Genomic DNA, 17,268 nt, shown 5'->3' on the forward strand with positions numbered 1-17,268 from the left:
TCTGGAACCTCCACTCACTTGACTCCTGGTCAGCCTCCCTCTTTCACCTCCAGCCACCAAGATTGCAGAGCCAACACTTACCAAATTGATTGCAATTTCCTGGTATCAGAAATTATAAGGCCATGTAAAGCAAGATTTTAAAAAATGAAATATGTATGAACCTTGCAGATTGGTAGAACAATAATGAAAGCATTATTAATGATATTTAGTAGGACAGTAGTGAAAATGTGAATCTCACACCGTGGGTGAGGAATACATTTAAATATCTCCAAGTCCTTTCTCCCACAGTTAACACTCAGGCGGGAAGCAAACAGCTCTGGCCCTTTGAATAGGTAGAAAAGTTTCACCTCCCACAATGTGAAATTTTCCTTACCTTATAATTTTGAATAAGTAGTGATTAGAACTCAAAGGCGTGTTATTAACAATGGGAATCCTGTCATATGTTTCCAATAATCTCATGTAAATGGGGAAAAACTATTAATGTGATATGTGATTTCTCCGTAATCATTCACATGAATTTTTTAGTTAGTAAACTTGTCAATTATTTTAGTTACAAAAAGTGTAGCTCCTTTAAGAAAACAAAATTTCTATAGCAATTTGTTGTCATAATTCAATTATTATTCATTCTATTTTTCTCTTTCTTTCAACAAATATTTACTGAGGCCCTTCTGTGTGCAGGCACTGTTCTGAGCACCAACACTGCGCTTGAGCTCCTGGTGCCAACATTCTAGAGGGAGCAGACAGAAAATAAACCAATGAGGGAAAGGTAGTGTGTCATGCGGGAAGAAGGACGAGGCAGAAAAACTAAAGCAGGGAGTGGGGACGGAGACGGCCCTGGGTGGGGAGAGGGGAGCTGTTTTCTAGAAGGTGATCTAGAAGGTGGGCCCTTTCTGAGAGGGGAGGTTTGAGCGAAGCCTGGACAAGATGCAGGAACCCTGTGCTCTCCCCGGCAGAAGGATGCAGGGGCGGCCTGTGGCAAGGGGGCAGTTGGAAATGAGGAAGACCAGCAGGGAGGCAGGTCATGGAGGGTGTCTCAACCTCTGGAAGCCTTGGGACCTTAATATGAACAAAATAAGAAAGGAGTAAAGAGCCTTAAGTGGAAAAATGGCATGATCTGACCCAGCTTATGTACGCCTGAAACCAATAGGATGTTGTATGTCAATTATTCTTCAATTAAAAAAGCAGAGTTCTCAACCTCAGCGCTATTGACATTCAGGGCCAGATGGTTCTTCGCCGTGGGGGGCTGTCCCGTGCCCTGCAGGGTGTTTTGCAGCATCCATGACCTCCGCTGGCTAGATGCCCGTGGCCCCCCCTTCCCCAGTGCGACAACCAAAAGTGTCTCTAGATGTTGCCAAATGTCCCCTGATGGGCAATGTCCCCTTCTATTGAAAACCGGCTTTCAGAGGATCACACCCACCTGATGTGATATTTTCGATATATCAAAACTAACGCAGGATTTTTTCTTTTTCTTATATTCACATTTAGAGATTTGCTAGAACTCTCTCACTAGACTAAGATTCAGCTTAAATGTGCCTATACTGCATACTTGTGTTTGATAATCATAGCCTCACGTAAAGGCCAAGACTTTATCTTTGAGTCAGATTCGTTGTGATTCATTTCTCCTGTACCTGTAAAAACAGCACCAGGCTGGGGTCACAGAGAAATCCCATTTACAGGCTAAAGGAAAACATCATGGGTATTTGACTCAACTAGGATTAGGAAGCGCCCAACCAGAGGATGCCACGAGCTACACAAACCACTGATTTCACAAGATGAGGAGATACAGAATGACGCAGACACACCTTGAATCATTGTTCAGGATTTCGCAGTACTCACTTCTCTACTTGTTTGCTTTGATTCATTGAGAGTCTCAAATATTTTCTTTTGGTGTGACTGACTTTTCTTTGCCTTCAAAATACTGATGGCCACTGCTTGGAGGCATGAACGGGCTTGATATTTTATTTGCCCTGTACTGTTCCTTTGAAAAGTCTCCATAAAGCATGCCTCTTGTACATGCACTTTTATAACTAAGACATCTCCAAACTTAATGCCAGTGTCCACTTGATTTTTTATTGTTGTGATTCCTTCAGTGCCCACCAACAGGATAATGGGTGTATTTTGACGAGGGACGTTGCAACCGTTTGTGCACTAACCTGACACTTTACAGCAAAATCAGATTATTGAGTTTCTGCAGTTGACAGTCATTGTGGCTGAATAGGGAAATTAACAAGTTGGGGCACAGATGCTTTTACGTGTTTGGATTTAACTTGGAGTAAGGGCGTTTATGAGCAGAGGCTGACACAGAATTTAGTAAGCCAAGAACCCCCTTGGTAATAGTCATGAATAAGGGTAACTCCAAAGTGAGGACACCAACATTGATTTCACAACTCTGTTTCAGTGTCTAGGGTACAGTTTTCAACCTACAGCTCCCAATTCCTTACCACAAAGGCATAGATGATCAAATAAAGCCACAGAAAAGAAGCTGCCTTATGCTTTACATCAGCCAATGCACCAAGGAGGGCAGACTTTACACAGACGGGCCAAGTGTAGGAATGAGTGTGGGTGGACAGTGGAGTGCTATGTGCTTCAGTCTGGATCGAGCTGCAACACTGACTCATCGTGAAATGTTTGCACATAGATTAACCTTCCCGAGCCTCAATGACCTCATCTCGAAAATAGGCGTAATAGTGACAACTATTCGGAATTGTTGTGAAAACAAGGGCTAAGACAAGTCCCACATCTAGTGGGAGACTGGCGAGTAATAAACACTAAGGAGATGGTAATTGTTATAAGAGCAATGTGAATAATTATCATTAGGTTGGCCATTAATTCTTAAGTCTTATGTTAAGAAGGTCTTATTCCCTTATTCCAATCCAGAGCCATCCTTGAGTAGACATATGCTTTTAAGATAAAAGGATAGAGAAAATTTTAGTGGATAATGTAAGGATCACAGCCTTATTTATATGACAAATCTAAAAACATTTCTTGGCTATAATTTAACCTGCTGATTGGAAATATGAAAATACTTTATAAATTTCAAGAGCAAAGTTGGAGGTTTTGACTATAATTTAAATGCGTCAATTGTTTAAGAGAGAGAAATCAGTTATGAGGGAAGCTAGCATCAAATATTCGTACCAAGAGTCAACAAGTGTCTCAGGATTGAGTCTTGCACCAGCAGACGGAAGAGGACTGTCCCCGTCTACCCAGCATGGCACTTCTCACCTCATACCCTTTGGTACCTCCCATTGCACTGAAAACAAAACCTCACCTCCTGTCCAGTGGCCTCCCTCCCTGCCCTGGGCAATATGCCCGCTGCCCTTTCTCACCTGCCCTCTGCTTCCACGTGCCCGACTCATTAGGACGTTACTACCTGGCTCCTTGAAAAGGGTGAGCCCTTTCCTGCTTAGGGGCCTTCACACATGTGGGGAGGTCTCTTCCTACACAGCCGCTTCTTTCCCTCCTTCTTCTCTGAAGCCAAATGCAACCCCCCTGGATGTTTCCTTGCCCCACACTGCCTGAAAACCTCGGTTGCCCAGCCCCACTGCCCACCCAGCTGGCAGGCTCCCTCTTCCAGTCATCTGCTTGTTCTCTGTTGTCGATCATGTTCCCGAGAGGTTGGCTCCAAGCTGCCTGGCCCTTGTATTGGTTATTGTACCTCCCGCCCCTGGAGAGTGTCTGGCACATAATAGGCACTCAATTAACAACTGGATTAAAGAATTAAAAAACCATCTTAAAAGAAGTAAGAGCAGGTGACTGTCTGTGTCTTTAGACAGCTTTAAAATCAAACCTGTTTTCCCAATTTCCAGAAGATTGAAAAAAGGCAAATAGTGTTCACTAAACTGAATAGCTCTTCTTTCAGTTCCAGCCTGTTGGCTGACTGCTCCTTGTCAAGAAGCAGGATGGTGAAGGTCACCTGAGCTCACTGTGGCCACTGCTCTCACGCGCGCTGGCTTGGCTGGAGGCTCTGCTTGTCTTCTAAGTGCAAGGAGTCAGGAGCTACAGTGGCTCAAAGTGAATCATTTCAATATGACTTTTCTGCCTGGTTGTCAAAGCCCTGCTCATTTTGCCTTCATTCTATCTCTCCAGCATCTTCTCCTGCTAAACCCTAGCACACCTTCCTGCCTGGCCAGACCAGCTGCTCTCTGATGTGTATGCTTTACTCCTAAACCAGCGGTCACTGCCATGCAGGTGATCTGAACAGGGATCCCCACGGTGGGTAGGAAGAGGCAGCGTTCATGAGAGGACAGGATATTCCAGGCAGAGGAATGCATACATGACAGCACTGAAACGCAAATCCATATGGAACATCCAGATAAATGCCTGTGGCCTCTAGGGCTATTTGAGTGTAAGTGTCAGGGCAAGTCTCAAGGGAGAGAATGTCCAGGAGGAAGAGTTAGAAAGGCTCACATCAGGACCAGCTGTGGGAGACAAGCTCTGGAGGGCTAGCTGGTCTTCTCCCTCCTTCCTCCCCTACTTGGGATCAGGGACATAAACTGTTCTGCTGCATGTAACATCTAATCAAACAAATTATGCTAATTATCACTTCTGAATATTTGTTAACCTAAAACTTCAGAAAGGCTTAACTTAAAGACAGCCAGAATCCACTCTGTGCCAACAGACCAAGAGCAGAAGCAGCAGGCAGAGCCTTGGCGTTGAGCAAAATCCCCCAGGAGTTTGGAGCTTTTTTGAGGTCCCTAGGGAAGCGAGAGCCAATCCTAAGTACACCTGGCCAGTCTGAGCAGGGACCTGACTCCAGTGGGAGAGAGCCTGACTCAAATAGAGGGGGAGCCTGACTCAGGTAGGAGGAGAACCTGACTCAGGTGGAGGGGGAGCCTGACTCAGGTGGAGGGGGAGCCTGACTCAGGTGGAGGAGGAGCCTGACTCAGGTAGAGGGGGAGCCTGACTCAGGTAGAAGGGGAGCCTGACTCAGGTGGAGGGGGAGCCTGACTCAGGTAGAGGGGGAGCCTGACTCAGGTGGAGGGGGAGCCTGACTCAGGTAGGAGGAGAACCTGACTCAGGTGGAGGGGGAGCCTGACTCAGGTAGAGGGGGAGCCTGACTCAGGTGGAGGGGAGTCTGACACAGATGGAGGGGCAGGAGGAGGGGTGGAGAGGTCTGTGCCTGACACTGGATGGACAGTTGTGCCTGCTTTGCACACTCTGGTCACTTGCAGACCCTGCCTGAGGATAATGCAGTAATTATGGAGAAATCTCAATTAGACATAGTCCAAAGCCCAGCGTTCATTACATTTTACTTTATTAATCTCCACATAATTTAAAAAATCTTCATTGGCTCTTAATTTGGACCATGGCTTCTGTGTTCTTCTATGTCAAAGCACTGAATGTGGGACATGCAGTAAGCATTTAGGTAATTTTGCTAGTATATAGAATGTGGAAGTAGAGTTTTGAAGTTTAGCATTCCTAAATCGATAATAACACATTTTATAATAATGTTGAAAATATATTTCTTAGTTTTTTTCGTTGCTGTAAGATTGCCTCAGCTCTGCTTAATTTAATAATTCAGAAAACTCCGGAAACATGAACTTATTGCCACATTTGTTTTAGGAAATAGCCTTCTCCATGTTATAATAACAAGGATTTGGCGTCAAATGACATCAAAAGTTCTGTATAGATATGCTTGAAAATAATAAATTATGAAATTATCACCATTTAGTATTTCTTATTATGTTTAACAACGTTGTGCCGAAACTTGGTGAATATTTCGTAAGCCGTAGACTGGACTAGGGACTATTGTTATTATTTCAAATGTAATTAATATTTAATTTGATAAGTTGTACTATTTCCTTCTGCTATTTTATTCAATTTATTCTGTACATTTTATCAGAAAAGAGTAATCTTTTCTAAAATTTATTTTAGGTTTTGAAACTAACATGAACTTAACTACCCGAGAGGATCCTGGTACATCAGGAATTGCATCAGAGACTCAGGATAGAAATGCAAATAACCACGGAATTCAATTATCTAATTCACTCTCTAGTGCCATCACTGCTGAAAATGGAAATTCCATCTCAAATGGTAAGCACTTTCTAAACTCAGAAGTAAATAGACAAAAGTTTTAGGTTGTATCAACTTCGTAGGGAGAATGGATTTGAAACATAAAAATGAAGTAGGCTTAAAAATTGGAAAACGGACTATAAACTATGAAACATCACTATAGAGCACGTTGTCAACATATTGTTGGTTAAGTTAAAGAATCAAACTTGTGTTGGGCGCGAGCTGACTTTCAGAGATTTTTCTGGGGTGTTTGGTCTGCGGGAACCAGCATAAAGCCAGATTCATACTGAGCAGGAGGAGGCGAATGCTCTAAGAATATTTTTAATTAAAAGAATCTTCTTCTTATATCTAAAAAGTGTGAAGGAAAATAATATTGAAAGCGTGGTAAACACCACACTGGCTTTAAGTATTTAGTTTGAATGTATCAATGAATGTATCATTTAGAAACTGGCTTGACTATGTGTATCCAAAAACTGGCGAATAGTGGCGTAAACAGATAGCTTACTTCTCTCACAGGTGAAAGAAGCCCAGGGTTTCTGGTAATGGCTGCCAGGAAGATTCAGACCAATCTTCTTCTGAGAATATCCAGAAGAGCTGGACAAAACACTTTTTTGTTGTTGTTTATTTAATGTGATTAAAAGCACTGGAAAACTATCAAAACACTGAAATACTGAGAAGGGACTGAAGAAGGGTGGCGAAAACAATGGGAGCCAAGAAAGGAAGCTTACATTCTAGGCTTTTCTCTGAGGGATGTTCAGGACACTTGCCTAGTCCACAGAAGGCAGCTGAGAGGCCAGGCTGTGCTGCTGACAGTCTGCTAAGATTGTGGAGTGAGGCTTAAAGTACCCATCCTAAGGATCAGCTGTCCAGAACCAGAAACCATAGCTCATCTGTGAATCATCTCAATCCCTGAAGTTGGACTGACATCCTCCAGGATTGACAGGGCCCCCAGGTACCTAGGAGAAATATACAGAGATAGAGATGGAGATATAGATGTAGATTCAATATAGATATTAATCTATCCTGAAGGACAACCACAGCATTCCAGGCTTCAAAATGTTCTAAGAAAACATTTTCAGATAGAAAGTTCAACACGTAGTCAAAAAGAACCAGGCACGTGTAGACACAAAATAAGATGAAAAATTACAAGCAGAAATAGCAGTCAATTGTATTATATCCATGAGGGCTCAAAAGATTGGAATTCAAAAGCACGTACTTTAAAATAAGTATGTTTACTATGCCCAAGGAGATAAAAGAATGAAAATCTCAGCAGAAATGGGAAACCATAAAAACGTGTCAAATGGAAATTCTGAAATTGAAGAATGCAGTCATAAAATTAAGTACAATAGAGGATGAGTTTAAAGTTAATTAGACAGTCATTTGAAAAAATGGGAGAAGTGCAGGATAAATCAGAAAATATCCAGAATGAGACACAAAGAAGCAAAAGAGAAGAATGGAAATTCCAGAAAATGCTTTAGAGGCATAAAAGATACAGGGAAAAGTATTCTTGGAATCCTAGAGAAAGAAGAGAGAGTATGTGAGCCAGAGAAAAGATTTGGTGAGAAATGTTAGAGAATTTTCCAACATTGATGAAAGTATCAAGAAACAGGTTTAAGTTGGCAGTTTCTTGTAAAGGTCAACATACTCTTTCCTTATGAGCCAGCAATCCGGCTGCTGGCTATTTACCCAAGAGAAATGAAAACGCTGTCCACACAAACACCTGTGTGCAAATGCTTATGGTGCCTTTACTCATAATCACCTAAGACTGGAAGTGAAGTGTCCTTCAACTGGCGACTGGGTCATATCAGTTATCTAATGCTGTGTAACAATTACCCCCAGAACTTAGAGGCTGAGTATCATACAACAAATGGGATTAATTTGTAGTTTCTGTGGGTCAGCAATTTGGGGGTAGCTGAGCTGCATGTCTTTGGTTCAAGGTCCCTCCTGAGGCAGCAATCAACTGTTGACCAAAACCATAGTCATCTTGATGCTTGATTGAGATGTTCCATTTGCAAGGTCACTCATGTGGCTTCTGGCAGCCCTCAGAAGATCCACTTCCTAGCTCGCTCACATGGGTTCCTCCATGAGGGTGGTTTCACAATGGGGCAGCTGGCTTCCTCCAAAGCAAGCAATTCACAGAAAGCAAGAAGGAGCATTCATGATGGAAGCCACGGTCTTTACACAGCCCACTCTCAAACAGGACATCCAGCACTTCTGTCACATTCTGTTGGAAGTGAGTTATCTGTCTGGTCCACTCAATGGGAGTGGATTACGTGCAATTTGAGAGCCTAGAGGTGGACTCATTGGGGGCCATTTTGCAGTCTGACTAGCACATGGAAAAACTCTGCAACAAAAAATGAGGAACTACGATTACACACGACAAAATGGGTGAATCTCAGACACATTGCACCAAGTGAAAAAAGAATCAAAAGACTATAGGTATGTGGCTGGCCTGGTGGCATAGCGGTTGAGTTTGCATACTCCGTTTCAGTGACTTGGGGTTCATGGGTTTGGATCTCTGGCCCAGACCTACACACCACTCATCAAGCCATGCTGTGGCAGCATCCCACATACAAAATAGAGGAAGATTGGTACAGATTTTAGCTCAGCAACAATCTTCCTCAAGCAAAAAAAAGAAGGTTGGCAACAGATGTTAGCTCTGGGCCAATTTTTCTCACGAAAAATAAATAAAATAAGACTATAGGTATGATTCCATTTATGAAAAGGCAAAACTGTAGGGAGAGAAAACAGATGCGTGGTTGCCAGAGGCTGGCTACAGGGGCAGGGAAGGGACTGCTGTTTAGTCCATTCACACTGCTGTACCAAGATGCCACAGACTGGGTGACGATACACAGCAGAAACTTATTGCTCACAATTCTGGAGGCTGGAAGTTCAAGATCACGGTGCCAGCATGGTCACGTTCTGGTGAGGGCTCTCTTCCAGGTTGCAGACTGCCAGCAGCCAGCTTCTCACTGTCCTCACGTGGCAGAAGGGGCGAGGGAGCTCTCTAGGGTCTCTGTTATGAAGGCACTAATCCCACTCATGAGGGCTCAGCCCTCCTGACCTGATCACCTCCCGACACAATGACCTTGGGGATTAGGATTTCAATGTATGAATTTTGGGGGGACACAAACATTCAGACCACAGAAGACTGGAAAGGGGCCTGTGGTGCTGTTGACAGACAGGACTGCGTGTTTTCCTACACATTCGCAGACATGTACATCTAATAAGGACGAATCTTTCTGTCTGTAAATGTGACTTTTGTTAAAAAAAAAAAGTGCAAAGGCTAAGTAGAAAAAAAATAAAACTACTCTTAGGCATATCATAGTGAAACACTGGTAAAATAAAGACTAAGTATGAATCTTAAAAGCAGCCAGAGGTAAAAAGGCAAATTACCTTCAAAGGAGCAGCAATTAAAGTCCAAAGACAGTGAAATAACATATTTAACATGCTCAAATGAAATAACTGCCAGTCTAGAATTTTATAAATGATAAAAAGAAACTCCTGTAAGAGTGAGGAAGAGTTAAGGATATTTTTAGAAAAAATAAAAACTGAAAGAATTAAACAAAGGCAGACCCAGAATGTTCAGAGATACAAGAAAGAATAAACAATTTTAAGGTGCCAGCCTGGTGGGCTAGTGGTTAAGTTCGGCACACTCTGCTTCAGGGGGCCAGGTTCAGTTCCCAGGTGCAGACCAACACGACTCATTGGCAGCCATGCTGTGGCGGCGTCCCACATACAAAATAGTGGAAGCCTGGCACAAATGTTAGCTCAGAGTGAATCTTCCTCAAGCAAAAAGAGGAAAATTGGCAACAGATGTTAGCTCAGGGTGAATCTTCTTCAGCAAAAAAAAATAAAAATAAAAAAAGAGCAATTTTAAAGAATAGTGAAGTCTGGGGCTGGTCTGATGGCACAGCAGTTAAGTTTGCACATTCCCCTTTGGCAGCCTGGGCTTAACCCATTCAGATCCCCAGCATGGACTTATGCACCACTCATCAAGCCATGCTGTGGCAGGCATCCCACATACAAAGTAAAGGAAGATGGGCACAGATGTTAGCTCAGGGCCAGTCTTTCTCAGCAAAAAAGAGGAGGATTGGTGGCAGATTGTTAGCTCAGGGCTGATCTTTCTCAAAAGAAAAAAAAAATATATATATATATATATATATTTATATATTTATATATAAAAGTAGTGAAGTCAGAAGAGGATAAAAACAATATTTAATATTATACATTGATAAATCAAACTAACAGGTTATAATTTCAAAGGTAACCACTGAAAGAATAGTAGTGGGGTATATAATTTCCAAACCAGTAGAAAGAGCAAAATAGAATAATACAAGTCAATCAATCCAAAAGATGGTAAAAAAGGATAAAAATAGGACTATCTGAAAGGCAAGACAAATAGAAAGGTCTTAGATGGTAGATAGAAAAGCATATCTGAAAATCGTAAAACTTAATTGAATTCCGTTAAACTTTAAAAGATTGTCATCTGGTAAGTTCACATTAAAGATAAATTGATTAACACAATATTTTAAAGCCTAAGATTTCTAAGGAACCTGTAAACCGTGAGGATACTGAAAGTTTAAATGTCAAAGGATAGAAAAGGAAAAGATCTAGCATGCAAGTATTTAAAAACAACAACAGTTCTCATCTACTTGGAAGATAAAAATGAAATCTCTAAGTAATCAATGGATTCAAAAGAAATCATCAAAAAACTTTCTAATTAATGACTATGAAAATGTAACTATGGGAAACTTCTAATGTATTAATCAATGGAGATTTATAGCTTTAAATATACTATTTTGAAAGAAGAAAGGCTGAAAATTGGTGCTAAAAATGTTATTAGAAACAGAACAACAAATTGAACACCAAGAACATAGAAGGAAAGACAAAATAAAAATGAGAATATGAGTTATGGAAATATAAAGCAAGCAACAAAGCCAAAAGTTGGTTCTTTGAAAAAATTTGTCTGAGACTGATGAATTGACAATTCTCTTGCAAAGGTGAGAGAGAGATAAGCAAGGTGGACACAAATAACTAGTTGTGTGGGTGGAAAAGGGGCTCCACCAAGACCTTGCAGAAATTAAAAAATAATAAGTGTGTATTATGAACAGTTTATGCCAAAATAAATTTGTAAATTTAGATGACCAGACACAATTCTCAAAAAAAAAGTACAACTACCCAAAATGGAGAAAAGAAATAGGAAAGCTACGTAATAATGTAAATATTAAATTAATTTAATTTGTAATTGAATGCTTTCCTACAAGGAAAAGTCTAGTCCCAGATGGCTTTCTGGTAAATTTTCCCAAAATTCTAAGGAAGAAGTAATGCCCGTGTTACATGAACTCTTCCAGAGACTAGAAATTACAAAGGAAAAGGGGAAAAAAAGAAATAGAACTCTCCCAGCCTGCTCAAATAGCCACTTAGTTTATGACAAAATTGGCATTGTAGGGCAGTAGGGGAAGGGTAATCAATTGCTCTCCAAGTGAGGAAAAAAAAGAAATTTGACCTCTACTTCATGTTTTACACTCAAAACATTCCTGGTAGATTACAGATCTAAAAGTCAAACATAAAATAATAAAAATTTATAGGAGAATATCTTTTTTACCTCAGAGGTGGGAAAAGAAAGAAGCAGTTCTTAAACAGGACACAAAAGAGTGCTAACTATAAAGGAAAGTATATATATATATATATATATATATATATATATATAGGGAGAAAATATTTCTCATACATTTAGCCAATAAAGGATTATATTCAGAGTTTACTTAAATTATAAACAAAAAAAGACAACTGAGTAGAAAATTGGATGCAATACGTGAATAAGCACGGAAATAAACATTTTTAATAGAGTCCAGCCTCATTAGTAATTAGAGACATGAAAATTAAAACCACAACGTGATGCTGCTACAGGCTCTACGGAATCACAGACTGCCTGGCAAGCATGAGGAGCTCTGTGCGAGGATCACCACGGAAGTCAGAATGTGACTTCCTCTGGAGGAGAAGAGTTATTGGAGACAGAATGATGGGACTTCTGGGTAGCTGACAGTGCTCTATTCCTTGATTCATGTGGTAGTTACAACTCCACAGTTTAAAATTATTGGGGAAAGTAGAGGAAGAGAGAGGAAGGGAGATTTCAGAACAGATGTTAGATACCCGGACTGTGGAACTCCATGGCCATCAGAGACTGAGGCTCCACCGTCTTATCACTGACTGCCCTCAGCGTCAGTGCTGATGTAGTTTTCAGCTGAGCATATTGCTGACCAAAGATGTCCACTGCTGATTTATCAAGGAGGAAGGCGAGAACAGTTATAGGCTAGAAACTAACCAGGGCAGTTTTAACCACGTCACACTGTTTGGGATGAATCTGGAGGTGGGCAGTTGGTGGGGGCAGGATTTGTTCAAGTTTAGCATTAAGGGCTCTGGAGTAATGAGAGAATGTTCTGTTGGCACTCAGAAAAAATCATTGTTTTAATACACACACACACAGAAAAAAACCCAAAAGTGTTTACGAGTCTTACCCCACCAGATAAGCAGGGATTACTTGTAATGGTTAGAAGAATTCAGCTCACAAGATGGACACTTTTTGGTGGAAGAGTGGGGGAGAGTAATGACACAGGTTAGACACAGAAGGCTTTTCCAGATCAGCAAGAAAGACATCTAGAGAAAGGAGCTGCAGCTACCAAAAATTTATTACCACCCAAAACAGACAAAAGTTCAGCAAAGAATGATATAGGCTCCCAGGATCCCAAAATATTAGCCTTTCTTAACATTTTCTCTTCACTGACTTTAACAGCTTTCTTAAAAAATATATTATTATTCATATGACATTTATAATTTTATGCAGCTTAATTTTTATAACCTGCATAAATTGCACATGCTGTATGTGACAATTTGGAAAACACAGGGAACGATAAAGAAAGAATAAAAACTAATGTCAATTCTATTACCTAGATATGTCTAATATTCCACTGTGTAGAACCTTATTTTTTTCATGTAAATATTATGTTTATATAATATACTTGGTTTTATTTTCATGAAGTTTGAGTTATACTATACATATAGTTTTAATAGCCTGCTTTTTTTCCCCTTGGGAATATCATGTAATTTATTTCTATGTCAACAAATATAGATCTGCATTGTTTACAGCTAGCCATTAATTGTAACCAATGCATAGCATGCCATGATATAGGACTATCGTGATTTAAAATAACAAAGCCCTTTGTGTTAGATACTAAAATTATCTCCCAACTTTCCACCCTCCAAATAACAGAATGTTTATAATGTACTGCTCCAATTTGATTAAAATAGGCATTTTGTAAAACTTTCCATGTTACAGTGTAATGTTCAGATTTATGTGTGTTTAGATAGAAATATAGAGATAATCTTTTTTAAAAAATGATTGCTTTCTGAAATCTCTGATGATAACCCCTTGCAAGGAGGTAAAGATAGCAAAAACAATGTATGCTCTTACATTCAAACTGAATATTAAAATAATAAAAATGGAACTTGGGTAACAATAATAGTCATCAAATGCGTAACAGAGGAATATTTCACAAAGCTTGCATACACCTAGTAAGAAGATAATTCATTCCTTTTTCAATTGTAATTTGAGGGTATTTAAGGATAAACAGCAAACAAAAAAGAGAATTTAAAATATATTAGAATGATCAAATCTGAATACACAAATATTTTAGAAAAATGGCCATATACCCATCACTTTTGCTAAAATTTCGCTCCATGTCATTCTTCACAGCTCACTTTGGATGACGTATATCTTACCATAAAGAGAAGATAGAAACTTCTTTCACCAAAGTATTTAATTTTTCTGTGTTTTGAGTCAAAAGGCAAAAGCTATGGCTTGGGAATGGTCCTAGCAAACTTAATACAAAAAACTGTGAGTCAGCAAAAAGAGGAGGATTGGCGGCAGGTGTTAGCTCAGGGCTAATCTTCCTCAAAAAAAAAAAGTAAAAAGCTGTGCTTAAAAAAAACAAGAAAAACAAAAACAAAATTTAGTTTTACTCTAAAGTCAAAATAAAGCCAAAAAACAACAGAACAAACAAAAGACCCTCTAGACCAAAGTGGAAATTTCTGTGGACTACACTCCTGAAATTAATAATATAAAATTACTTCTCTAGGAATACTGGGCTTCTAAACTTCTACATGTGACAAATAGATACGTTCAAACCCCAGAATACAGACTTACAACATACGTTGTCCCTTAAATGCTTTTAGGAACCAGATTTTAAAATAAAGCTAGTTCTGTGTTGTCATTAATTGAAGACTGCTTGAAAATCTCGAGTTACACATATAAGAGGAAAATTATTTCATTTGGGATTTCAATCTTTCAAGGCAACTTGACATGTTTATCTTGATCTTCTGTGTGAATACTGTGAACTTCTGAGTTCCTGAAGCCTTCCCATGATTATTAAAATATCCAGCACAGTTCCCTAGATTCTTAGATTGAAGCAATATTGCCTATTACATATGAACCAGTGAGTCCTACGCAGGGGGCAGAGTCAGGAAATTTCTCCGAGTCAGTGTGATAAAAACTGAACAAGTATTACACATGTGCAGCATATGATAGATACTTGATCATTAAATTCTTATAGCAGTTATTAGTCCTGATTCATAATTCACAACGTGGAGTCGACGTGCTTTCTAAATAAAGGCAGAAGATGGAAATAAATATTTAAAATAACTTGAAGTTCTAATTGAATCAGAAATAGTGTTATTTTCTAGGAAATGATTTCTCTCTGGAATGCCAGTATCTGCATGCTACCTCTGCTTCCCAGAAATAATTATCTGTTTGTTCATTTGCTGAAATATAGTTATGTGTGGGTAATTATAGCTATCACTTACTTTAATTGCCATCCTTTTGCTGATGTGAACACAGACTTAGATCTTTTTTTGTATACTTAATTATTCCTTGGGCTTGCGGTTATTTATCATTAGATTAGAGAACAGTTTTTAGTGTGAGAACATTTTAGTTATATCAAACAAAATATTGTGAATATAAGGATGTTTATTTTGTGGGAAAATACAGATATAAAAGATTCCAGCTAGGCCATTTTATGTTCACGATGATTTTCTTTCTTGCCTCTCAATGAATATACGTTTTATTGCTGGGCATCAGGAAAAATGGCAATTAAAGAATACAGTCATTATATTTGATTTTACATTTACCATTCTGTGAAGATTGTTACTTTTTATCTGCATCATGTTTATCGTCAGTGCACAGTAAGGATTATCTGTGGTGATAAAAGACTTTTCACAGGGAAGGACTGGGTGAGACCATTTGCAACCAGGAGGTCTGCATAGACTCCAGCACCATATTGAACTTAGCACAGTTGGAGCACCAAACCACAATGAATCTGGGAACATCAAAGAATGGCTTTCATCAGCCATCCCTCCCCTCAAGATGGATCCAGACCATTGGCAAAGGAGCCTCTGGTTGGAGCTCGTGAAATATATTCAAGTATATGTTTTACCACTTCACTTTGTTTGTGGGAATTGTCTAGTTTCTTTGGAATTTACACTATTGTCTGACTCAAAGGCTACCTTCCAGAGAAAGGAAGCCCTCACTAGACAATTTGGAATATTGGGCAATTGTCTATTTTGAGCAACAGAATGTAGCTTTGCAAAGAAAGCAAGTTCCTCGGGCATTTGGAAAGCTCTGCCCCACTCCTCCTTCTGGTTAAAAATATTTTGAAGTCATATTAAATAATTTCTAATTTGGGCTTCATTTAATTAAATTTCCTCCACCGTAATTGAGAAGTCAGGGTTGAAAATGGCTGGATTGAAATACTGACTGCGTTTCCTTCTCTCTGGTAAAGGCTGTAGTATTCTCCCATCCTTAGTCTCAAGTTCTTGGAGTCATCTTTCACTCCCTTTTTCTTGTCTCATACCAATACATTCTCTAATACTCTTGCTGGGTGCACACAGCCTTCAAAGGCTCAGGTGGAGGAACACAAAATTGGTGCGCCCAACTTAAGTTTCCCAGCATTGTTGCATTGCTCCTGTTTGCCTGGGTTCACACCCCAGCTCTGATGCTTACTAACCCCATGACCATGAACGAATTACTTAACCTTTCTGGTTCTCAATTTCCTCATCTGAAAAATGGGGATATCAAATCCCACGGCTTGCCTCATGGGATTATGAAGACTTAGTATGATGAGGTTAGCACAAAGCTAGTGCCCAATAAACATTACCTATACACAACTCTCATAAAAATCTTAGATATTTTAGAGCTAGAAGATCCCTGAGGATTTATATAAAAAAACACCCTCCAAAATGATATGTATAAGGTAGATGAAGTGCAAGGCAGTGAATTAATTTCTCCAAGACCATAGAGGTTATATGCTAAAATTGATGCCTTCTGACTTATTTGCACATAGACCCAAATACACACATGTGTAGTCAAACATGCATATCATTTTGATGGTCTACACTGGTATTCAGGGCAATGACAGACATTACAATTTGGAGCTTCTGGGATGAATGGAACTCAGGATATACAGGTTGAGTTCAGGGGAAGGATCTGTTTTACCTTTAGGCTGGAGGATTCAAAATAATATAAAGGGCAGAATGGCAGGAGGAAGCCTAGTGAAAGCCGGGTGCACATCAGTCAGTTAAAGCATTTATTAAACACCAATTGCATGCAGGCAATGTGCAATGCATAGAGAGCAATAGGAAATCTAAGCAACTCAAGGTGTGCTTCTTGTGCGAACAGAGAAAATACATAGAATGTTGACAATTCATCTTGAGAGATCACAGAATAGAGCAGCCAGTGACAAATGTCAAATCAACCACCTAAATAATGATTTTCTATTGCCTCCACATAGAAGAGGAGATTCCTGTGGGCTGGGATAGTTAAGGACACTTCATGGTGAAGGTTGGGATTTTTAAAACATATAGGATTCAGACAAGAAGGGAACACCTTTCACTGAAGAAGATTTACCCCACCATGTCTTTGTGGCAGGGGTGTGAATGGGCTGCGTTGATGGAATAGATAAGTAAGTAAGATAGGAAAGAAAGTGTTGAGTGTACAGGGCATTGAATGCCAATTTAAAGTGTCTCTGAAAGGGTTGTCCTTATGTGGAGGGGGCGCTATCTGCCATTTTGGAGAAATTTACCTGATTGCATCATTCAGGGTGAACAATGGAACAAAAACTTAAGTTGGGAGTACCAGTTTTGTGTTCCTCCACTTGAGCCTTTGTGTACACCCAGCAAGAGTGTATTGGTATAAGAGGCAAG

General features: G+C 39.8%; 1 protein-coding gene across 4 annotated transcripts in view; it reads left to right on the forward strand.

Annotated features, from left to right (window-relative positions):
• The window catches only part of MYO16 (myosin XVI), a 598,386-nt gene that overhangs the window by 549,056 nt on the left and 32,062 nt on the right, over positions 1 to 17,268 (forward strand). For all 4 annotated transcript variants that reach the window (XM_023621818.2, XM_023621819.2, XM_023621821.2 and 1 more), the window contains exon 33: positions 5,875 to 6,033. In XM_023621818.2, coding sequence (XP_023477586.1) covers positions 5,875 to 6,033 — 159 coding nt within the window. The remainder of the gene's footprint in view (positions 1 to 5,874; positions 6,034 to 17,268) is intronic.

This window comes from Equus caballus, chromosome 17, assembly GCF_041296265.1.
Source record: "Equus caballus isolate H_3958 breed thoroughbred chromosome 17, TB-T2T, whole genome shotgun sequence".
Lineage (NCBI taxonomy): Eukaryota > Metazoa > Chordata > Mammalia > Perissodactyla > Equidae > Equus > Equus caballus.